The sequence below is a fragment of the Muntiacus reevesi genome, chromosome X (genome assembly GCF_963930625.1).
Source record: "Muntiacus reevesi chromosome X, mMunRee1.1, whole genome shotgun sequence".
In the NCBI taxonomy this organism is placed as follows: Eukaryota; Metazoa; Chordata; class Mammalia; order Artiodactyla; family Cervidae; genus Muntiacus; species Muntiacus reevesi.
The window spans coordinates 52,423,050-52,441,735 of NC_089271.1; the positions used below are offsets into that span (position 1 = coordinate 52,423,050).

Here is an 18,686-nt window from a genome sequence, read left to right on the forward strand (position 1 = left end):
CGAACGCGCTCTCGGGACTACACTTCCCGACTCTCCTAGCGGAGCCCGTGACACTCCTTGGACCGCGAGCCGGGAGCGGGCTTTCCTCAGCTGCGCCTCTCTTCCTCGGACCCGGCCCTGGACCCAACCTCGGACTCCAAAACGGCTCCACCATGGAGGAGGCGGACCGAATCCTCATCCATTCCCTGCGCCAGGCCGGCACGTAAGGACACAGCCCCCGCCTACCTCGGAATGCCCACATCCGGGACTCCAAAACTCCGGACCCAGTCACCCGGGAACCTTAAAACCCCAGACCTTAACATCTAGGGATCCAACCTCCAGGACCCTAAGACCCTCCCTCCTCCATACACACACACGCACATGCACATGCACACACACACACACACACTCCCAAACCTTTGACCCCTACACTTGGTAAACCCCAAACTCCAGGACCTAGGCACCTCAAGACCTTAAAACCTTGCAATCTCAAGGCCTGGGCTCCTGAAATCTGTGGATCTTGACATCAGTACCCTGGAACCCTGATATCTGGAGATTCTAAAACACCTGTATCCTGAGAACCAGGGAACTTAAAACCCTGGGGTCCTGGCACTCAGGGACTCCAAAAACCTCTGGGGCTGGATACTTGGGAAACTTCAAACCTCTTTTCCCAACACCCAAGGCTTTTAAAACCCCAGAACTTTAAAATCTGGTGTCCTTAATGCCTGGTGACCCCGACACACTGGGACTCCTCTTTCGAGAGTCCTACAAACCCAGGATGACAACATGTAAGGAGCTTGACTTCCAGATTGCTTGAGACTAGGTGGTCTTGATATCCAGGGACTCTGACATTTGGAACTCCTGAAAATCCCAGCTTCCCTACGTCGAGTCTCAAAACCCTAGCAGTTCAATATCTAGGGGCCCCTGACATGCAGGGAACATGATATCTGGGGATGCAGAAACCAAGAGACCATTCCATCTGGGCTCCTAGGCCTTCCCAGACCCTAGGCATTTGGAACTTTTAGGCATAGGGAAATTTGAGATTTTTTGAATTTGGATCCCTTCCATCCACCATTCTACAATGAGGTCTTAGGACCTGAGGACTACCTCCCACCACCACCACCATTTTTAGTTTTACAAGTGAAAGTCAGCCAGCAACACTGAGGACCTGTCTGAACTGTGTCCATCCTCAGCACCCCATCCCAGTATTAGGGCTTCTAGGAGACTGCATGGCTCATTCCTGTTTCCTGACTGCTCTCATCCCCCTCATTGAGCCTGCCCCCTTCTTCCTCAGGGCAGTTCCTCCAGATGTGCAGACCCTGCGAGCCTTCACCACTGAGCTGGTGGTAGAAGCTGTGGTCCGCTGCCTGCGTGTGATCAACCCCGCTGTGGGCTCTGGCCTCAGCCCCCTGCTGCCTCTTGCCATGTCTGCCCGTTTCCGTTTGGCCATGAGCCTGGCTCAGGCCTGCATGGTGAGTGCCTTCCTCCCAATATACACAGCCTCTTCCTTCCTCCTTTACAGTCGCCAGACTCCTTTGAAACTCTTGACTTTCCTCTCTGTTACCTCCCCTTGTGACTTAGTGGTTAAGGCTGCTTGCTCTGTGGTCAAACTGCCTAAGTAATTGAGACCCTGGCTACATCACTTGCTGTGTGTGACCCTAAACCTTGTAGCCCTCAGTTTCCTTCTCTGTGAAATTGGGATGGTAAAAGTAGGGTTGTTAGGATCATCAAATGAGTTGATCCAGTTTGCACCTGGGTGACTCCTGGCTTCCATATTTTGAGCTTAGCACCAAGAACTTTTCTAAACCCTATAATATCCATTTACCAGTTCCTGAAACAGCCCTGTTTGATTAAATGCTCAGGCTGAAATTAACCACCTGTTCTCTGATTGGCCCAGCCTGGATCCTATGGTCATCCCTATAGGGCACTGTGATTGGCTACTCCTTCAGGATCACATGGAGTTGGGGGAGGGAGGGTCATCCAAAAGAAGATATGCTGGTTAATTTAAACAGTGTCTGCACTAAAACTTCACTCTGCCCTGTTAGCCAGATAGGCTTGATCTGGCTTCTTGCATTCCAACAGCCTGTGGTTATGTAATGAACGTCAGCATACCCAACATACCCAGTATTTGGTGGTAGAGGGCCCATGGTGTTAACTACAGTGAAACTTTCCACTTAGCCCCAAGGGACAGGGTGGTCAGGTTTCTTGAATCTGTGCCTTGCTTGTGCAGTTTCTGTCTCTTAGAAATAGGCCTCTACCCAGCTTTCGGCTCTCAGGTTCACCTAGCTCTCAGGTGTTCTTGGGTTCTTCTGTCTGGGGCTTTTGGTGGCCTTCGAGGCAAGCAGTCTGTCCTCTGGCCCGGGGGTGTCTTCTTGAGAATGGCACTTTATAAGAGGGAACGTGGGTCCTCTGTGTGTCTCGAAGGGGGCACAGTGGGACATGTTGAGGAGTGGCTGGGGCTTAGGCTTCCCCCAGTTTTCTGTTACCCGCTTCTCTCAGTGTTGTTTCCCACTGGATTTGATGGTGATCTACTTTTCCTCACACTAACTTTAGCGTGGGGAAGAGAGTGTGGCCTTTTCAGTGATGGAGAAGTTCACGTGATTGTCTGGCCCCAAAGTCTTGGTTTGGCCTGAGTGGCTAAGAAAGTCTGCCGTGTGTCCAACTCTTTGTGACTGACTCTTTGTGATGCCGTGGACTGTAGCCCGCCAGGCTCCTCTGTCCATGGGGTTTTCTGGGCAAGAATACTGGGGTGGGTTGCCGTTTCCTTCTTCAGGGGATGCAAGAGCAAGTAGAAAAAGTCTCTTAACTCGGCCGGGTGCTGCTTCTGTAGCCCACCTTGGCTCAGCACTGCCGCCTTCTGGTGTCTGCCTCGTCATGTGCCCTACTGCTGACACCGCTTTCTGCGACTCAGCCACCTCCATATTTTGGTGGCTGTCATTTCACACACCCCACTCCTGGAATGAGTTTCTGTATCAGTCACAACTCTTTGATTGCAGATGTCGGGAAAAACCCAAAGTAAAGTAGCTTAAAAGACAGTGGTTTTCACACTTTTTGACTGCGACCCTCTGAAATAAATATGTCCTACATTGTAACCAAATACACATATATCTGTATAATAATGATGTTATATTATATATAATATCGTGATGTTTTCTGAGTGTTGCTCTGTGCTGGCTGTTGTGGTAACTTGGCATTAAGCCATTGAATTCTTGAGACAGCTTTCTGAAGTAGGCACTGTTGGCATCCTTTTACTCAGGTGAGGATAGTAAAGCTCAGAGAAGTTAAGTGATTTGCCTGTGGTCACACAGTTGGTAAGAAGCAAAGCTTAGATTTGAATCCAGAAAGTCTGCTTTGAGAATCCATGCAGCTCCAGACCAGAACCTTGATGGGCCTTTTAACCACTTAAGTGAAAATGAAAGTGTTTGACTCTTTGTGACCCCATGGGCTGTAGGCTGCCAGGCTCCTCTGTCCAGGGGATTCTCCAGGCAATAATATTGGAGTGAGTTGTCATTCCCTCCTCCAGGGGATCCTAATACAGGGATCAAACCCAGGTCTCCAACATTGCAGGTAGATTATTTACCATCTGAGGCACCAGGGAAGCCTTTTTTTTTAAAATCCCTTAAAGCATCCACATAGGGACAGTACTGTCAGCCCCATTTTACAGCTAGAAACTGAACTGGGTGGTTAAATGACGAGTCCAAAGCTTTATAGCGAGTCAAGTAGCACAGGCTAGATTTCAGCTGCAACCTTTTTGACTCCAAAGCCCGTAGTCTCTTTTAAAACCATTATTTACTGTTTTATGGAGGTCATTTTTATCAGTCAGAGTTCAGTCCAGACACAGAAATCCTAGCAGTAATTTGAATAGGGAAAATTTGATATGAAGAACTCTTGCCTTTCGACACTATCTAGACAGGGGTCTATATGGCATTGTTCTGGATTCCCATTGTAACTTAAAGGGGAACTTTCACAGTGTCCGGAGCCCTTGATACCCTACAGATGAAGGAGGAGGATGTCCTTGAATTCCTTGCAGCAGGAACCCACTTAAGTGGCACCACCTTGACTTCCAGATGGAACAGTACATCTACAGAAGGAAAAGTGATGACATCTACATCATAAATCTGAAGAGAACCTAGGAGAAGCTTCTGTTGGCAGCTCATGCCATTGTTGCCATTGAAAACCCAGCTGATTTCAGTATCACATTCTCCAGGAACACTGGCCAGTGAGCTGGGCTAAAGTTTGCTGCTGCCCCTGGAGCCACTCCTGTTGCTGGCCACTTCACTCCTGGAACCTTTACTAACCAGATCCAGGCAGCCTTCCAGGAGCCAAGACTCCTGGTGGTTACTGATCCCAGGGCTGACCACAAGCCTCTCACAGAAGCCTCTTATGTTAACCTTCCTACTGTTGCTCTATGTAACACAGACTCTTCTCGGCAGGATGTGGACAGTGCTATCCCGTGCAACAACAGGGAGCTCACTCAGTGGGTCAGATGTGGTGGATGCTGTGTTCCTGTGTGGCATGATCTCACATGAATACCCATGAGAGGTGTAGCCTGATCTCTACTTCTACAGAGATCTTGAAGAGATTGAAAAGGAAGAGCAGGTGGCAACTGAGATACTGTGACCAAGGAGGAGTTTCAGGGTGAATGGACCACTCCAGCTCTGGAGTTGACTGCATCTCAGCCTGAGGTGGTGGTCTGGTCTGAAGATGCTCATGTGCCTTCTGTTCTTATTCAGCAGCCTGCCACTGAAGACTTGTCTGCAGCTCCCACTGCCCAGCCCACTGAATGGGGAGGGACAACTACCGAGGGGTCTTAAGCTGTTCTTCTACAAACTCTTAAAATGGAAATTTAGTTGAGAGAAAATAAGCAGTTTCTTTAAAAAGAATTGTTAACTAGGTGAAAGATGGTTAATTACTGAAAGAGTAAAAGAAATCTCCAAGGTGTGATAGAAGTGACGCGATACCTTGAGAAGTCTCATGTGCACTCCGAACCATTCACCTGGTTACCCTTACCTGGCTGCTGAGAGGGGGATTACTTTGATTAGTTTCTTGTGTATCTTTCCAGTTTTTCAGAAAAAAATGAAGATATAAGTAAATATAAATATATATTCTTATTTCCCCCCTTTTTTACATAAAAGAGAACATATACCTAAATTCTTACCCTTTCTACCCCCTTGCAGCATATCCTGGAAATCATTTCATATCAGACAATAGAGCTCTTCCTCATTTTTTTCCTTTTTGCAGCTGCAGAGCAGTTCATTGTATGTATACACTGTAGTTTATTCAACTACTCTCCTATGCTTGAACATTTAGGGAGTTTCCAACATTTTGCAAGTAATGCTGTAATGAATAATCTTGCACATCTATATTCATGAATTGTTGGAGGCATATCTTCATGGTAAACTCCTAGAAGTAGGATTGCTAGGTTAAAGAGTAAATGCATGTGTCATTTTGTTAGATTTTACAAATCACCTTCATTGGCATTGTTTAATTTCTGTATTCCTGAAAGCAGTGTATGAGAGAGTATCTGTTTCCCCACAGCGTCTCGTCTCGCACTGAGTAAGTATAGTGTCAGAGTTCTGCCTGTTCAGTAGGTGAGGAATAGTATCTCTGTATAGTTTTCTTGCAAGTTTTGCACTTTGAAAAACTTTTGAATTTAAGAAAAAATGAAAATAGAAACATAACATCTTTCTCCTAGCTTTCTATACTGTTAACATTTTACTTCATTCTTTTCTGAGTAAACACACACATTTCTTTTCTAAACCATTTGAAAGCAGCAGACATTGTGATACTTCATACCTAAAACTTTCAGTGCACCTCTCCTAAGTATTGATAAAAGGACAATCACCAGTATAACCGTAGTACCATGATCACACCCATGAAATTGAATATCGATAGAATAATAGTATCTAATATTTAGTACATGGTCAAATTTTTCAGTAGTTACAAAGATATCCTTTACAGCTGTTTTTTTTTTCTTTTTTTTTCGTTTTTTTTCTAATTACAGAATCCAATCAAGGATCATACATTTTATTTCACTGTTATATCTCTAATCTTCTGTATCCAACAACAGTCCTTCTTAGTTTTCTTTTTTTTTTTTTTGTGATGATCCATGTCTTTGAAGTGAGGAGGCTGGTCGTTCCGTGGAATGCCCACAATCTGATCTGATTGTTTGTTCATGACTAGATTCAGGTCTGGGGCAGTAACTCTGTGCCAGTGATTATCTCTCTACCCAAGTGGAACTTCAGGAGAACATAATATCAGGTTGTCCCAGATCAGTGATACTCACGTTGGGGCTCAGTGTGCTTTCAGTTCAAGTCTCCCTTGTAAGTGAGGTTGGACATGTTTGCATATGTTTATGGACCATTTTTTCATTCTTTTTCTGGGAATTGTCTATCTGTTCCTATCTTTTGCCTCCTTTACTGTTGTACTGCTGGTCTTTTCGGCTTGTGTGGTTTTAGGCACTCTTTATATACTAGGTGGGCTTCCCAGGTGGCGCTAGTTGTAAAGAACCTAGCACCAGTGGTAAAGCCAGTGCAGAAGACAAGAGTCTCGGGTTTGATTCCTGGGTTGGGAAGATCCCCTGGAGAAAGAAATGGTAACCCACCCAGTATTCTTGCCTAGAGAATCTCATGGACAGAGTAGCCTGGTGGGCTACAGTCTATAAGGTCACAAAGAGTCGGACACGACTGAAGTAACTTAGCATGTATGCTATATACTGGGTAGATTCACTCTTTGCCTTTGATATGTTGATGTATGGGAGAAACCAACACGATATGGTAAAGCAGTTATCCTTCAATTAAACATAAATAAATTTTTTAAAAAAGAATGCAGACAAGAGGCTGGATATGTGACAGCCAGTTGCAACATCTTAAATTAAAAAAAAATATATCAACTCCAAATACTATTTTTCCCATCTTGTTATTATGCTTTTGACTTTGCTCATTTTATTTTTTCTTTAAATTTTTTTGTGTATTCAGAAACACTCATCTTCTCTTTTATGGCCTCTGAATTTTGATCATATTTAGCAAGGCGAGAGCTTTAACTTTAAAGTTATGGAGACTGTGGGGAGCCAAGGGAAAGTTCAGAGGGTGGTGGCTGGTGATAGCATGGTAGCCTTTGCAGTCTCTGCCCTAGGCTCTCAGGTCAGGATGATCCTGCCTGCCAGACTCACAGGTGCCACCCTTTCCAACCTCCAGGACCTGGGCTACCCCTTGGAGCTTGGCTATCAGAACTTCCTCTACCCCAGTGAGCCTGACCTCCGAGACCTGCTTCTGTTCTTGGCTGAGCGTCTGCCCACTGATGCCTCTGAGGATGCAGACCAGTCTGCTGGTATGGGGCACCTGGGCTGTGGTGGGAGTGAGGAAGAGGTTGTGGGGCTTGAGAGAAGAGGAAGGGGTGAAAAGTTTGACTGGTGGGGGTGGAGTATGTGTCTTAGGGAGAGCTAAGTGGGAGGACTGGGTTGGGGAGGGGGGTACAGGTCAGGGGGAGGGAACTGGGGCTTGGGCTGACCCAGGTGGAGAGTTGGTGCTGGAAGGGTCCTGTGGCCTTACCTCCTGCCTTGCCCGCCCCAACTCTAACCACACTGGCCTCAGTGATGCTCCTCAGACACATCAAGCCACTCCAGCCTTAGGGCCTTTGCATCTGCTGGCTTACTCTCCCAGGTAGCCTCATGGTTCACTCCCTTACCCCTTGGAGTTTCCTGTTCATGTGTCACCTCAGGGAGGCCTTCCCTGGATTGCCTTGTTCAAAACGATATCTTCCTCTCCCTGGTCCTTGGCCTCTTTTCCTGACAACCACCTGCCAGTTTTCTGCATTGTACTTACGACCTCGGTCTTGCTCACCTCTGTCAGCCTGCCGCCCTGGGAGGGCAGGAGGATATTTATCAGTTTGTTCACTGAGGTAGCCTAAGGGTCTAGAATGGGACTGGTACAGAGTAGGTGCTTAATAAGTGTTCCTTGAATGACTGTAAAAATGATAGCTACATAGATATGTATCTCTGCGAGGGGATCAGGCTGCTTTCCCAGAGTATATGCATTTTTGGAGTTGTGGCTTTGTCACCTGATTGACACTCCCTCTCCTCTCCCCTAGGTGAATCTGCTATACTCCTCCGGGCCATCGGGAGCCGAATCCGGGACCACCTGGCCCTGCCCTGGGTCCCACCCCTCCTTCGCACTCCTAAACTACAGTACCTCCAGGTGGGACCCCTCAACTTATGTTAATATTGCTTGTCACTGCCCTGCCTGCCTTGTCCCCAATTGGTTGCTAGGTTTTCGGCCCCTTCCCTCTGCCCCACCTCCCACCAAACATGATTCACCCTAGAGGCTCTCTGATTCTACTCTCCCACCAGGGCTCAGCCCACCAGAAGCCTTTCCATGCCAGCAGGCTGGTCATGCCTGAGTTGAGCTCCAGAGGAGGTGAGCAGGAGGGCTGTGGAGAGGGGCTGAAGGGAAGGGCAGAGGTGGGCCTGCCCGTGTGGTGAGGCCGGAGGGCTGGCTGACTCTGTTGCTGCCTCTAGAGTCCCGGGAGTTCCAGGCAAGTCCCCTGCTGCTACCAGCCCCCACCCAGGTGCCCCAGCCGGCTGCCAGGGCGGCCTCACTCCTCGAACACCACGCCATCCAGCTTTGCCAGCACACAGGCCGGGACCGTCCTGGGGACGAGGACTGGGGCCACCGGACATCCCGCCTCCCCGCCCAGGTACTGCTTGGTGCTTGGCCCCCGCTGATGAGGCCGCTCCTCCCCGCAGCTCCCATTTCATCTCCCTTTAGTCCTCTGCCCCTCTCCTTTCCCCACTTTGTCCCTTTCTTCCATTGTTTCCTCTGTGTGCAACTACCTGGCTCCCCACCTGAAAGAAAGCTGGAGCCAGTAAGTCAGTCCTCACACAAGTCAGTATGGCCCCTCGGGACTTCGGTGTCCTGCTCTGAGACATAGGTGGTAATACTGCTCTCCTCCGAGGTCCACTGAAGGTCGTGCATGGGCAACCAGAGCCATCAGGATCTCCTCCCTTTCTCCCTGCTTCTATTACCTCCTTCCTGCCCCCAATTCACTTCCTCTTTCTGTCGTCATCACCGATTACAGCCTCCAGATCCCTGACCATCTCTTCCCACCACTGGCTTTCTTGTCCTGTGGTTTTGCTGCCCCTCTTTCTCTCTCCCCACCACTGTCTCATTTCTGTACTGTCTCCCCACCTCTGACTACCTCTATATCTGTCCCTATATCCCATCTGTCCACCTCAGTGTCTGTCTCCATCCCCTCTCCACTTTGTCTACCTCTGTAACTGTCCCCTTCTGCCTCCCCCACTGCCATTTGTTCTGTCTTTATCTTTTTCTCTCATTTTAAAACTTACAGGCACTTCAAACACAGAAGTAGAGAGAATAGTTTCATGAGCCCTATGGCCCTGTCATCAACATTCAATTAAAGCATTTTGTGGGACTTCCCTAGCAGCCCAGTGGTTAGGACTCCATGCATTCATTGCCAGGCCTGGGTTCAATCCCTGGTCAGGGAATTAAGATCCTGCAAACTGTGTGGTGCAGCCAAAAAAAGAAAAAAAAAAAAAAGATCCAAGCATTTTTCCAATCTTTCCTCATCTCTTCTTTATTTTTTGTGTGTATTATTTTAAAGCAAGTCCCAGATATCATGTCATTTAAAAAATTTATTTATTTATTTTAATTGGAGGCTAATTACTTTACAATATTTTAGTGGTTTTTGCCATACATTGACTTGAGTCAGCCACGGGTGTACATGTGTCCCAGAGCTGGTGCTCTGGGACAGCCCAGAGGGATGGGGTGGGGAGGGAGGTGGGAGGGGGGTTCAGAATGGGGGGACACATCATGTCATTTTAACTCTGAATACTTCGGCAGACATCTCGTAATTCAAAAGGGCATTCAATTTTTTTAAATAAATTTAAAAAATTTATTTATTTTTCACTGTGCTGGGTCTTTGTTGTTGCATGGACTTTTCTCTAGTTGTGGCAAGCAAGGGCTACTTTATAGTTGTGGTACGCAGGCTTCTTATTGAGGTGGCTTCTCTTATTGCAGAGAATAGGCTCTAGGCATGCGGTCTTCAGCAGTTGTGGCTCATGGGCTCTAGAACACAGGCTTCAGCAGTTGTGGCACACAGGCTTAGTTGCTCCATAGCATGTGGGATTGTCCCAGATCAGGGACCAAACCCATGTCTCCTGCATCGGCAGATGGATTCTTTACCACTGAGCTACCAGAGAAGCCCCAGGGCATTCACTTTTTAATGCAACCAGCAGGCCATCTTCACAGTTAAGAAAATGAACAGTGACCTCTTAATACTATCCAACACTGAGTTCATAATCAGATTTCTCCAGTTGTCTCAAAACTGCCTCTGTTCTCATATCTCTCTGCTCCACTCTGCCTCCGCTCCCTTCTTTTCCCAGCTCATCTGACTCAGTCTCTACTCTGTCCCCACATGTCCTTTCAATGTTGATCTCTAATTTGGGGGCTGCCAACTTACTTCTCTCCCTTCCCACAGCCTCCTCCAGTGTGGAGAGCGAGTGGGTGGAGAGAAATGGGGCTGTCCTCAGGGAGCTCCCAGGCTGGTGGGCCCAGACAGTGGGGCTGGGTCCTCTTGTTGGAGAGGCTGGAGGGTGGGTGAGACTTGGGAGTGGCCCCTCGTCAGGCAGCTCCCTGGTGGAGGCAGGGCCTCGGGTACCCAGCGGACCTCCACCCCCTTCCACTGTTTCCAGGAGGACACACGGGCTCAGCGGCAGCGGCTACAGAAGCACCTGGCCGAGCACCTGCGCCAGACCTGGGGCCGGCCAGGGCCCCCCCAACAAGCCCGAGACCTGGGAGAACTGCTGCAGGCCTGGGGTGCTGGAGCCAGGCCTGGTGCTCCCAAAGGCTCCCGCTTCACACATTCCAAGAAGTTCACCTTCCATCTGGTAGGTGGGGCTAGGGCATGCTGATGGCACCAAGGTTGCTGTAGGTATACATACCACACTCTCTCCACACAAGGGGCCCCTGTTCCCACCAGACCTGCCTGCTCCCCACTGGGGTGGGTACCCAGAGGGGTCCCCTGGCTTCTTGGGAACTTCTGTGGAGAAAGGGTCCGGGGGTGGGAGCTGTGTAAATGTGTAGGACTGCTCTTTGTGCAAAGCTCAGCTTTCTCTGGAGAGTTTCTTCTGGACATCTCTTCTTGGATGGTCACCCAGAGGGGCCCTCACCCCTCTCATGGGCAGGTGGGTAGGAGCTGTGTCAGGGTCAGGGAGGTTTTTTCTAAGCAAACACTCCAGTCTAAGGTCACAGAGAGTGCCTTGATCCTCACACGTATTCCGACAGTCGTCAGTGCACTGTACATGAGTACTGTGCTGGGAGGGTGCTGATGGAGGGTATTGAGGTTGACTGTGAGGGCCCGGGCCTTCCCTGACAGCCAGGATGCTCCTTCCTCCCTCCCCAGGAGCCTGAGGCCCAGGCAGCCCAGGTGTCAGATGTGCCAGCCACCTCCCAGCGGCCTGAACAGGTGAGCAGAGCAATGGTGGGTGGGGCGGTGTCCTGAGCCCTGGGCTGTCTACTGAGCCTGACACCCCCACCCCGCCTGGCCTATGTCTACCAGGACACGTGGGCAGCCCAGGAGCAGGAGCTGGAGTCTCTTCGGGAGCAGCTGGAGGGGGTGAATCACAACATTGAAGAGGTTGAAGCTAACATGAAGACGCTGGGAATCAACCTTGTGCAGGTGAGGGTGGGGGAGGGGCTGCCCACTGAGGTCGGGCCTGGGGGCTTAGAGGGACTTGTGGGGGCTGAGGGTACTCTGTAGAGGTCTGCAGATGTCAGAAAGGTTCATGGAAGCCACTGGGGACCTGTGGGACTCTTGAGGGTTCAGGAGAATCGGGAGGAGTGAGAGGGGGGTGTGGGACCTATAGGGGTTAGAGGTGCCTTGCTGTCTGTGAGAGTCGGGAGGGGTGTGACTGTCCATGGGCAACTGGAGGGGCCTGTGGGCCTCCTCGGAGCTTCCAGGGGAGTCAGTGTTGAGGTCAAGGAGTCAGTGGGGTCTGCTGTGGGTACCTGTCTCTGCTTATGTCTCTCTTGCTATTGGGAGGGGTCTGAGGGGCCTATAGGGGCTGCATACATGCTAAGTCACTTCAGTTGTATCTGACTCTTTATAACCCCTTGGACTGTAGCTCCTCTGTCCATGGGATTCTCCAGGCAGGAATACTGGAGTGGGTTGCCATGCCCTCCTCCAGAGGATCTTTCTGACCCAGGGATCGAACCCCCATCTCTTGCATCTCCTGCATTAGCAGGCGGGTTCTTTACCACTAGTGCCACCTGGGAAGCCATAAGGGCTAGAGGGATGTATTGTCATCTGTGGGGGTTGGGCTAGGCCAGGGCTTTCCAGGCTCAGCAGGCTGGGCTCCCCTACTGACTGGGATTAAGGGTTTCTGGGGTGCCAGGTGGAGACCGAATGTCGGCAGAGTGAGCTCAGCATCATGGAGCGTGAGCAAGCCCTGCGTCTGAAGAGCCAGGCGGTGGAGCTGCTGCCTGACGGGGCTGCCAACCTCACCAAGCTGCAGGTGGGGCTGGTGCTGAGGCTGGGCTGGGAGAGTTGGAGTTGGGTGGGCCCAGCCTGTGTGATCTACAGCCCCCCTCCCACCACCCTCCAGCTCGTGGTAGAGAGCAGTGCCCAGCGGGTCATCCACTTGGCGGGTCAGTGGGAAAAGCACCGGGTCCCACTCCTCGCTGAGTACCGCCACCTCCGAAAGCTCCAGGACTGCAGAGAGGTAGGTAGTGGGGTCCCAGACCATGGGTAGGGTAGGTTCAGTCCCTCCCTAGGGGGCTAGTCCTGTGCTCTGCCTCACTACCCTCTCTCCTTGGGACCCTGGCAGCTGGAATCTTCTCGACGGCTGGCAGAGATCCAGGAGCTGCACCAGAGTGTTCGGGCAGCTGCGGAAGAAGCCCGCCGGAAGGAGGAGGTCTACAAGCAGCTGGTAAGACCCCTGGGGCTTCCCTGGTGGCTCAGACAGTAAAGAATCCACCCACCAATGCAGGAGACACGGGTTTGATCCCTGATCTAGGAAGATCCCCTGGAGGAGGAAATGGCAACCCACTCCAGGATTCTTGCTTGAGAATCCCCATGGACAGAGTAGCCTGGCGGGTTACAGTCCATGGGGTTGCAAAGAGTCAGACATGACTGAAGCAACTGACCAACCAACAACCAAAGACCTGTGTGGGGGCCTTGGGTGGCTTGGAGTGGGGAAGGTGTGGGTTCAAGGGGAGCACCCGCTGTCTCTGTGTAGGTGTCAGAGCTTGAGACCCTGCCCAGAGATGTGTCCCGGTTGGCCTATACCCAGCGCATCCTGGAGATTGTGGGCAACATCCGGAAGCAGAAGGAAGAGATCACCAAGGTACACCATTGTGGCTGTGGAAAGTGGGTCACACAGGCAGACATGCCCAAGGGCAGGATATGTGTTGCAGGGTGACAAGGGACCTCACACCGTATGGAAGGCAGAGCTATCTGGCCAGACTTGGCACAGCGCAGCCCCACACAGTCCATTCCAGCCACCCCTGAGCCTGTCTAGATGTGACAGCATGAATATGAATGACCTCAACTGGCTGGCTGCCTGCCCCAGACATGGGCTCATGAGTACCCTGGTCTCTGCCAGATCTTGTCTGACACGAAGGAGCTTCAGAAGGAAATCAACTCTCTGTCTGGGAAGCTGGACCGGACATTTGCAGTGACTGATGAACTTGTGTTCAAGGTTTGGGGCAGGCCGCGCTGGGTGTAGGGGTGGGGTGGGTGGGCCTGGACCAGGTGTGAGTCTTGTGGTTACACTGACGCTTGTGCCTGGCTTTGCCCCATGGAAGATGAAGTCAGGGGAGTGGGAAGGGGTGGCCTTGTGGGGGCCTGAAGGTGGGGGTGGGGTGGGAGCGGGGCAGGAACGGCCTACTGACACCTTCAAGATCCCCTCTTTCGTCAGGACGCCAAAAAGGATGATGCTGTCCGGAAGGCCTACAAGTATCTAGCTGCCTTGCACGAGGTGAGGGGAGAAGTGTGCCTGGGGGCTGGCTGGGGAGGGGACAAATTTGGGTGTAAGCCTTCGACTCCTGCTGTCCCCAGAACTGCAGCCAGCTTATCCAGACCATCGAGGACACAGGCACGATCATGAGGGAGGTTCGAGACCTGGAGGAGCAGGTGAGGCCAGGGGGTGGGAGGGCTCAGCAAGGCAGGCCAGGGGACAGAGAGGCTGTGGGACCAGACCTAGCCAACGGCTGGGGTCTTAGCCCTGCCCGTTAGTAACTGGTTGTGTGACCTGGAACTGCCCAGTGGCCTGCTCTGAACCCTGCCTTCCGTCCTGAGGCTCCTCATACCTGCCTCCAGGGCCACTGGCAGAGGCTTCAGCTTAAGTATGGGCTGGGTGATCCTGCCACACAGCCAAAGATGCTTCAGGTGGATGGATGACATATGCTAAGGCCTGGTGGTGGGACAGAGCAGGCTGTTATTGGGGCAGGGGGTGGGAGGAGCACAGTGGGGCCCTGAGTGGCTGCAGTGGGGTGTTGGTGGCAAGCAGGAGCTGGGAAAGGGGCCCTGCATGCTGAAGGGCTGCGGTTCACATTGCCTTAGATTGAGACGGAGATGGGCAAGAAGACCCTCAGCAACTTGGAGAAGATCCGTGAGGACTACCGAGCCCTTCGCCAGGAGAACGCTGGGCTCCTGGGCCGGGTCCGTGAGGCCTGAGCAGCCCCCGCCAGAGGTCTATCCCCCAGCCTCAGGCAGGGATTTGGAGTGCTGGGGGCACTGGCCCTTGCTGTGCCCTCTGATTACCATCCAGTTCTTCCTGCTGCAGCCTTGGCCCCAGACCCTCACCCACCTCACCCCAACCCTTATCTGGAGCAATCATCCAGAGTGTGGGAGCTTGGCTTCAGTTTATTGTGGAGGGCATGGGGCGGGGGTTGGGGTCTTGGATCTCAAATAAATGAGGGCTCTGTCTGCAGTCTAAGCTGAGGCATGGAGGAGGGTGCAGGGCTCAGGGTGGGGAAGGGGTAGGTGGCAGGTGAGATCCTGGATACATTTGGTGAGTCAGTGTGTGTAGCCCTTGGTGTCTGCCTGGGACTCCGGAGGCCCATCGGGGTGTTGTGCACCCACACACGTGGGTGTGCCTGTGCACATGAGACGTGCTGGTGAGTTCAGAGTCTGTGTGACCAAGCATGTGTGTTGGGAGCCATGCATTACCGTGTGTGACCTGCGTGCATGCGTCTGGGTGGCTTTCTGGAACCTGACATCCTGAAGGTCCCGAGGCTGCTTCTGTGTTGTTGTCAGGGCCTGCCTTATGTGACACTGTACTTGTGGGCCTGGAAGCCGGCTGTGGGTGTGTGCTTTGGGGGATGTGGGTTGACTGTGTGCGGGTGTGACTGTGTGACTGCAAACTTGAGGTGGTGTGAGTGTACTGAGGCAGGCTCTTCATGTTTTGGGGGTTTGTATCGAGCCCAGGGGACAGGATTGCGACTCTTATGTGTCCTTTTCAAGGTCATCTGTGAGAGTGACTGAGGCAGGCTGTGTGTATGACTGGTTGTGAACTCTCAGTTTGGCTGAAGAGCCCGTCACAGGGGGCTGGGGAGTGGGTGCAGGGCTGGGCCTGGGGTCCCTCTGAGCATCCTTGGTGCAGAGCGTGTGATCCAAGAGGGCAGTCAGCTGGGGAGTGGGGTCCCTGACTGGCACGACAGTGTACACCTTACTTCTTGGTCCCTGCAGGCATGTCCAGGGCTGGTCACCCCTGCCCCCAGCCACTTCGATCCCCTCCTCTGTCCTCCCTTCTCTCCTTGGCTCTGAGATCAGGGGCCAGGTGTGGGGTTGGAACACCTGCTGGGCCTCTGGCTCCTCTTCTTGCGGAACTCGAACTCATCCACGGTCCACACAGCCCCCTTCTCACTCTCCACGCGTACGAAGCACTTGTGCAGGCTCAGGTTGTGGCGGATGGCATTCTGTGCAAGGAGGACCAGCCAGCCGGGCCAGGGCCAGGGGGGTGGGGGGGATCAGATCAGGCACTGATGCCAGCAGTGCCCACCCCAAACTGACCTCCTGTCCTTTATCAACACGCCTCCAAGCCCCCTCCCAGGCCCCCCTGTAGTGGCGTTTGAGGCTCTCCCAGCCACGGCCTCGTCCAGAGGAGCTCACCTTCCAGGTGGCCGGGTGGTTTCTGAAGAAGGCAAACATGCGTGTAAACCAGTGATAGATCTCGTTGAGTGTCCGCTGCTTCTCAGGAGCCTCCAGGATGGCCTGGAGGTTAGGGGGTGTGGGGGTGAGGGAAGCTGCTCCCCCAAATGCAGCCTGACAGGGGCACTGGCCCACCTTGGGCTGGCCTCTGACCTGGGTGGAATTGTGGGGACAGGGGAAGGGAGGGAGATAGTGAGGGGTGACGGGTCAGAGACAGGGTTAGAAGTGGGGTGAGGGTGGGGCTGGGATGGGGTTAGGTGAAGGATCAGTGCTGGGGTTGGAGTGATGTCCAATTCAGGGTCAGGGCTGGAGTGAAGTTAAATTTCTGGGGTGGAGTTGGAGCTCTCGGGATGGGGATGGGGTGAGATTTCAGGGTTTAGGAAGTTTAAGGGCCAGGGGTGGGGTACAGTTAGGGGTTTGGAAGGAGTAAAGGGCCCAGCAGAGTTAAGAGATCAGAGACGTGACTGGTTAAGGGTCAGGCTCGGGATGAGCTGGGGTGAGTCTAGGGGCGAGGGGTGTAGCATTGGGTCAGTGGGCAGAGATGGGCCTAGTTATTTTGTGTGTCTGGATTGTATTTAGGTCTTGACTGTGTGTGGTCATTTAAGGATCTGGGCTGGGATTGAGTGTAGAGTGAGGCTGAGGGTCTGCGAATTTGATTTGCTTGGATTTAGGAATGGAATTGCGTCAGGGGTCGGTGATCATGGACTGCGGTGAGCCTCCGGGTTTGGATGGGGTGAGGCAAGTGAATGGTTGGCGTTGTGTAGGGTTAGGTGTGGGCCTGGGATGAAGGTCCAGGTGGGCTCTGGTGATGCCTCGGGGAAGGCATTAGGGAGATTAAGATGAAGGGGTTGGGATGGGGTGAGGTGAAGGGTCAGGTATTACAAGGAAGGGGCTGGGGATGGGGTCTAGCGGGGGGATGTCTTGACAATCTGTGGTACGTCAGGGCTGAGAGAGGAGTTAGGGTGAACCTGAGGTGGGCATAGGGGAAAGGGCAGAGATAAGATTAGTTTGGGGGCTATTTATGGGCCCAGGAGGCAGTTAGGCATGGGGTTGAGGTGGTCATTAGGAAAGGGGTGGATTTAGGGCTGGCTCTTGGCTTGCAGTGGCTTGGATAGCAGTTGAGGTGTGGGTTTGGGGTGTAGATAGGGGATCACATCTAAGGCATGGGTTTGTTCACACAGGAGCCCCCCTGGGGGTGTTCGGTGAGGGGAAGGTCCTCCACTCCAGCCCTCTCTTCCTTCTCCTCAGCCTGGCACCCTGCTTACCCAGCGGATGAGGGTGGCATAGGTGAAAGGGGGCCGCATGTTGTGGAACTTGAAGTAGTCCATGTTGTGGAAGAACTCTGTCAAGAGGTGGGGAGGGATCAGGTGCCATCTGGGAACTCCTCACTCCCTCTCCCACCCTCTGCTCTCCACTGGCTGTTGAGTCTGCATGCCTGAAATCCCACCATGTACACCGCTTTCCTGGATCACAATAACTGTTTGCTAAGCACTCTATGTAAAATGATACCATTTCCTCTTTACACTGCTCCCACCACTATAGGGCTTATTCTTCCCAAGGTTTAAAAGTAGTAACTTCCACACCAAAGGAATGTAACTGGTTAAGTGGCAGGGCCAGGAGGGCACTCAAAGGCCCTGCTCCCTGTTAAACCCATAGCCCAGACCATGTGGGTGGCAGGGGATTGGTGAGCTTGGCGTCACCCTGCTTTTTCTTGGTGGTGGGGAAACAAAGTCCCTGGGAATTATTAAGCTAGCTCTCTCCCTCCTGATGACCAAATGAAGTGAGTAGCTGAAGCCCAGAGTGAGTGAGTCCCAACCTCCAGGGAAGACAGGGCTAGACATCTGAGACCACAGTGGGGGCTTGGAGGCCATGGAATTCCAGAGAGGAAGCTTTTGCAAGCAGTTGACATTTCTCAAAGTCTGGGTGGCAGTGGTAGGGAAGAGTGGTCCCCCACCCTGTACTAGGTAGGGAGATGAGGGGTCAGGGGGCACCGTGTAGGACATGCACCACCCTTACCTGGGAATGTGCCGTTTCCATGGCTGCCCCAGAGGTGCCTCCGCACGGCAAACAGGCCATCGGGGGCCTCCTGGGGTCCTGGCCAGGCCGGGACGGTGGTGCCTGGGGTGCCAGTGGCTACGATACAGCAGGAGCCCTTGTCAGATGATGCCTGGGGGAAGAGGGAGGGGCTGGTGACCCAGAGGCTTAAACTTTCCACTTTAGTTTTAAATAAGTGTTTTTATTAACAAAAGCAAGGGCGTCTTCAATTCCACTCTGGTGTAGAATCCGACAAAGCACAAACCATATTTATTAGAGTGGAGGTGTGGACAAATTGGTGTAGAGCACCAGTGATGGGGCCACAAGCTAGGGTTGAATTGGGCTCTTCTGCCACCCAACTGGGACCTTGGGAAAGTCACCCAAGCCTCCCTGGCCTCAATGTTCCTCATCTGTGAAGTGGGAATGATAGTAATACCTCACACAGGCATCATGAATTAAATAAGGTAACATCACCAAAGCTGAGAAACAGTGCTTGACACCCAGGG

The 18,686-nt window shown here is 52.2% G+C and overlaps 2 protein-coding genes and 1 pseudogene across 2 annotated transcripts in view; 2 read left to right on the plus strand and 1 right to left on the minus strand.

The window, feature by feature from the left end:
* CCDC22 (coiled-coil domain containing 22) lies at nucleotides 1–14,926 on the plus strand. Its single transcript, XM_065915617.1, has 17 exons — nucleotides 1–202; nucleotides 1,274–1,451; nucleotides 7,176–7,308; nucleotides 8,068–8,174; nucleotides 8,327–8,393; nucleotides 8,495–8,673; nucleotides 10,688–10,882; nucleotides 11,398–11,460; nucleotides 11,554–11,673; nucleotides 12,389–12,508; nucleotides 12,599–12,715; nucleotides 12,821–12,922; nucleotides 13,232–13,339; nucleotides 13,598–13,693; nucleotides 13,913–13,972; nucleotides 14,053–14,127; nucleotides 14,557–14,926. The coding sequence occupies exons 1-17, from the start codon at nucleotides 153–155 to the stop codon at nucleotides 14,668–14,670; spliced, it is 1,884 nt and encodes a 627-aa protein (XP_065771689.1). The 5' UTR covers nucleotides 1–152; the 3' UTR covers nucleotides 14,671–14,926.
* LOC136153811 (small ribosomal subunit protein uS2-like) lies at nucleotides 3,420–4,498 on the plus strand (annotated as a pseudogene).
* Nucleotides 14,890–18,686, minus strand: part of FOXP3 (forkhead box P3) — a 19,464-nt gene continuing 15,667 nt past the window's right edge. Inside the window, exons 10-13 of the mRNA XM_065915618.1 lie at nucleotides 18,163–18,313; nucleotides 17,412–17,488; nucleotides 16,108–16,209; nucleotides 14,890–15,914 (exon numbers count right to left, since the gene is read on the minus strand). Of these exons, the coding sequence (XP_065771690.1) occupies nucleotides 15,765–15,914; nucleotides 16,108–16,209; nucleotides 17,412–17,488; nucleotides 18,163–18,313 (480 nt within the window). The 3' untranslated portion in view covers nucleotides 14,890–15,764. The remainder of the gene's footprint in view (nucleotides 15,915–16,107; nucleotides 16,210–17,411; nucleotides 17,489–18,162; nucleotides 18,314–18,686) is intronic.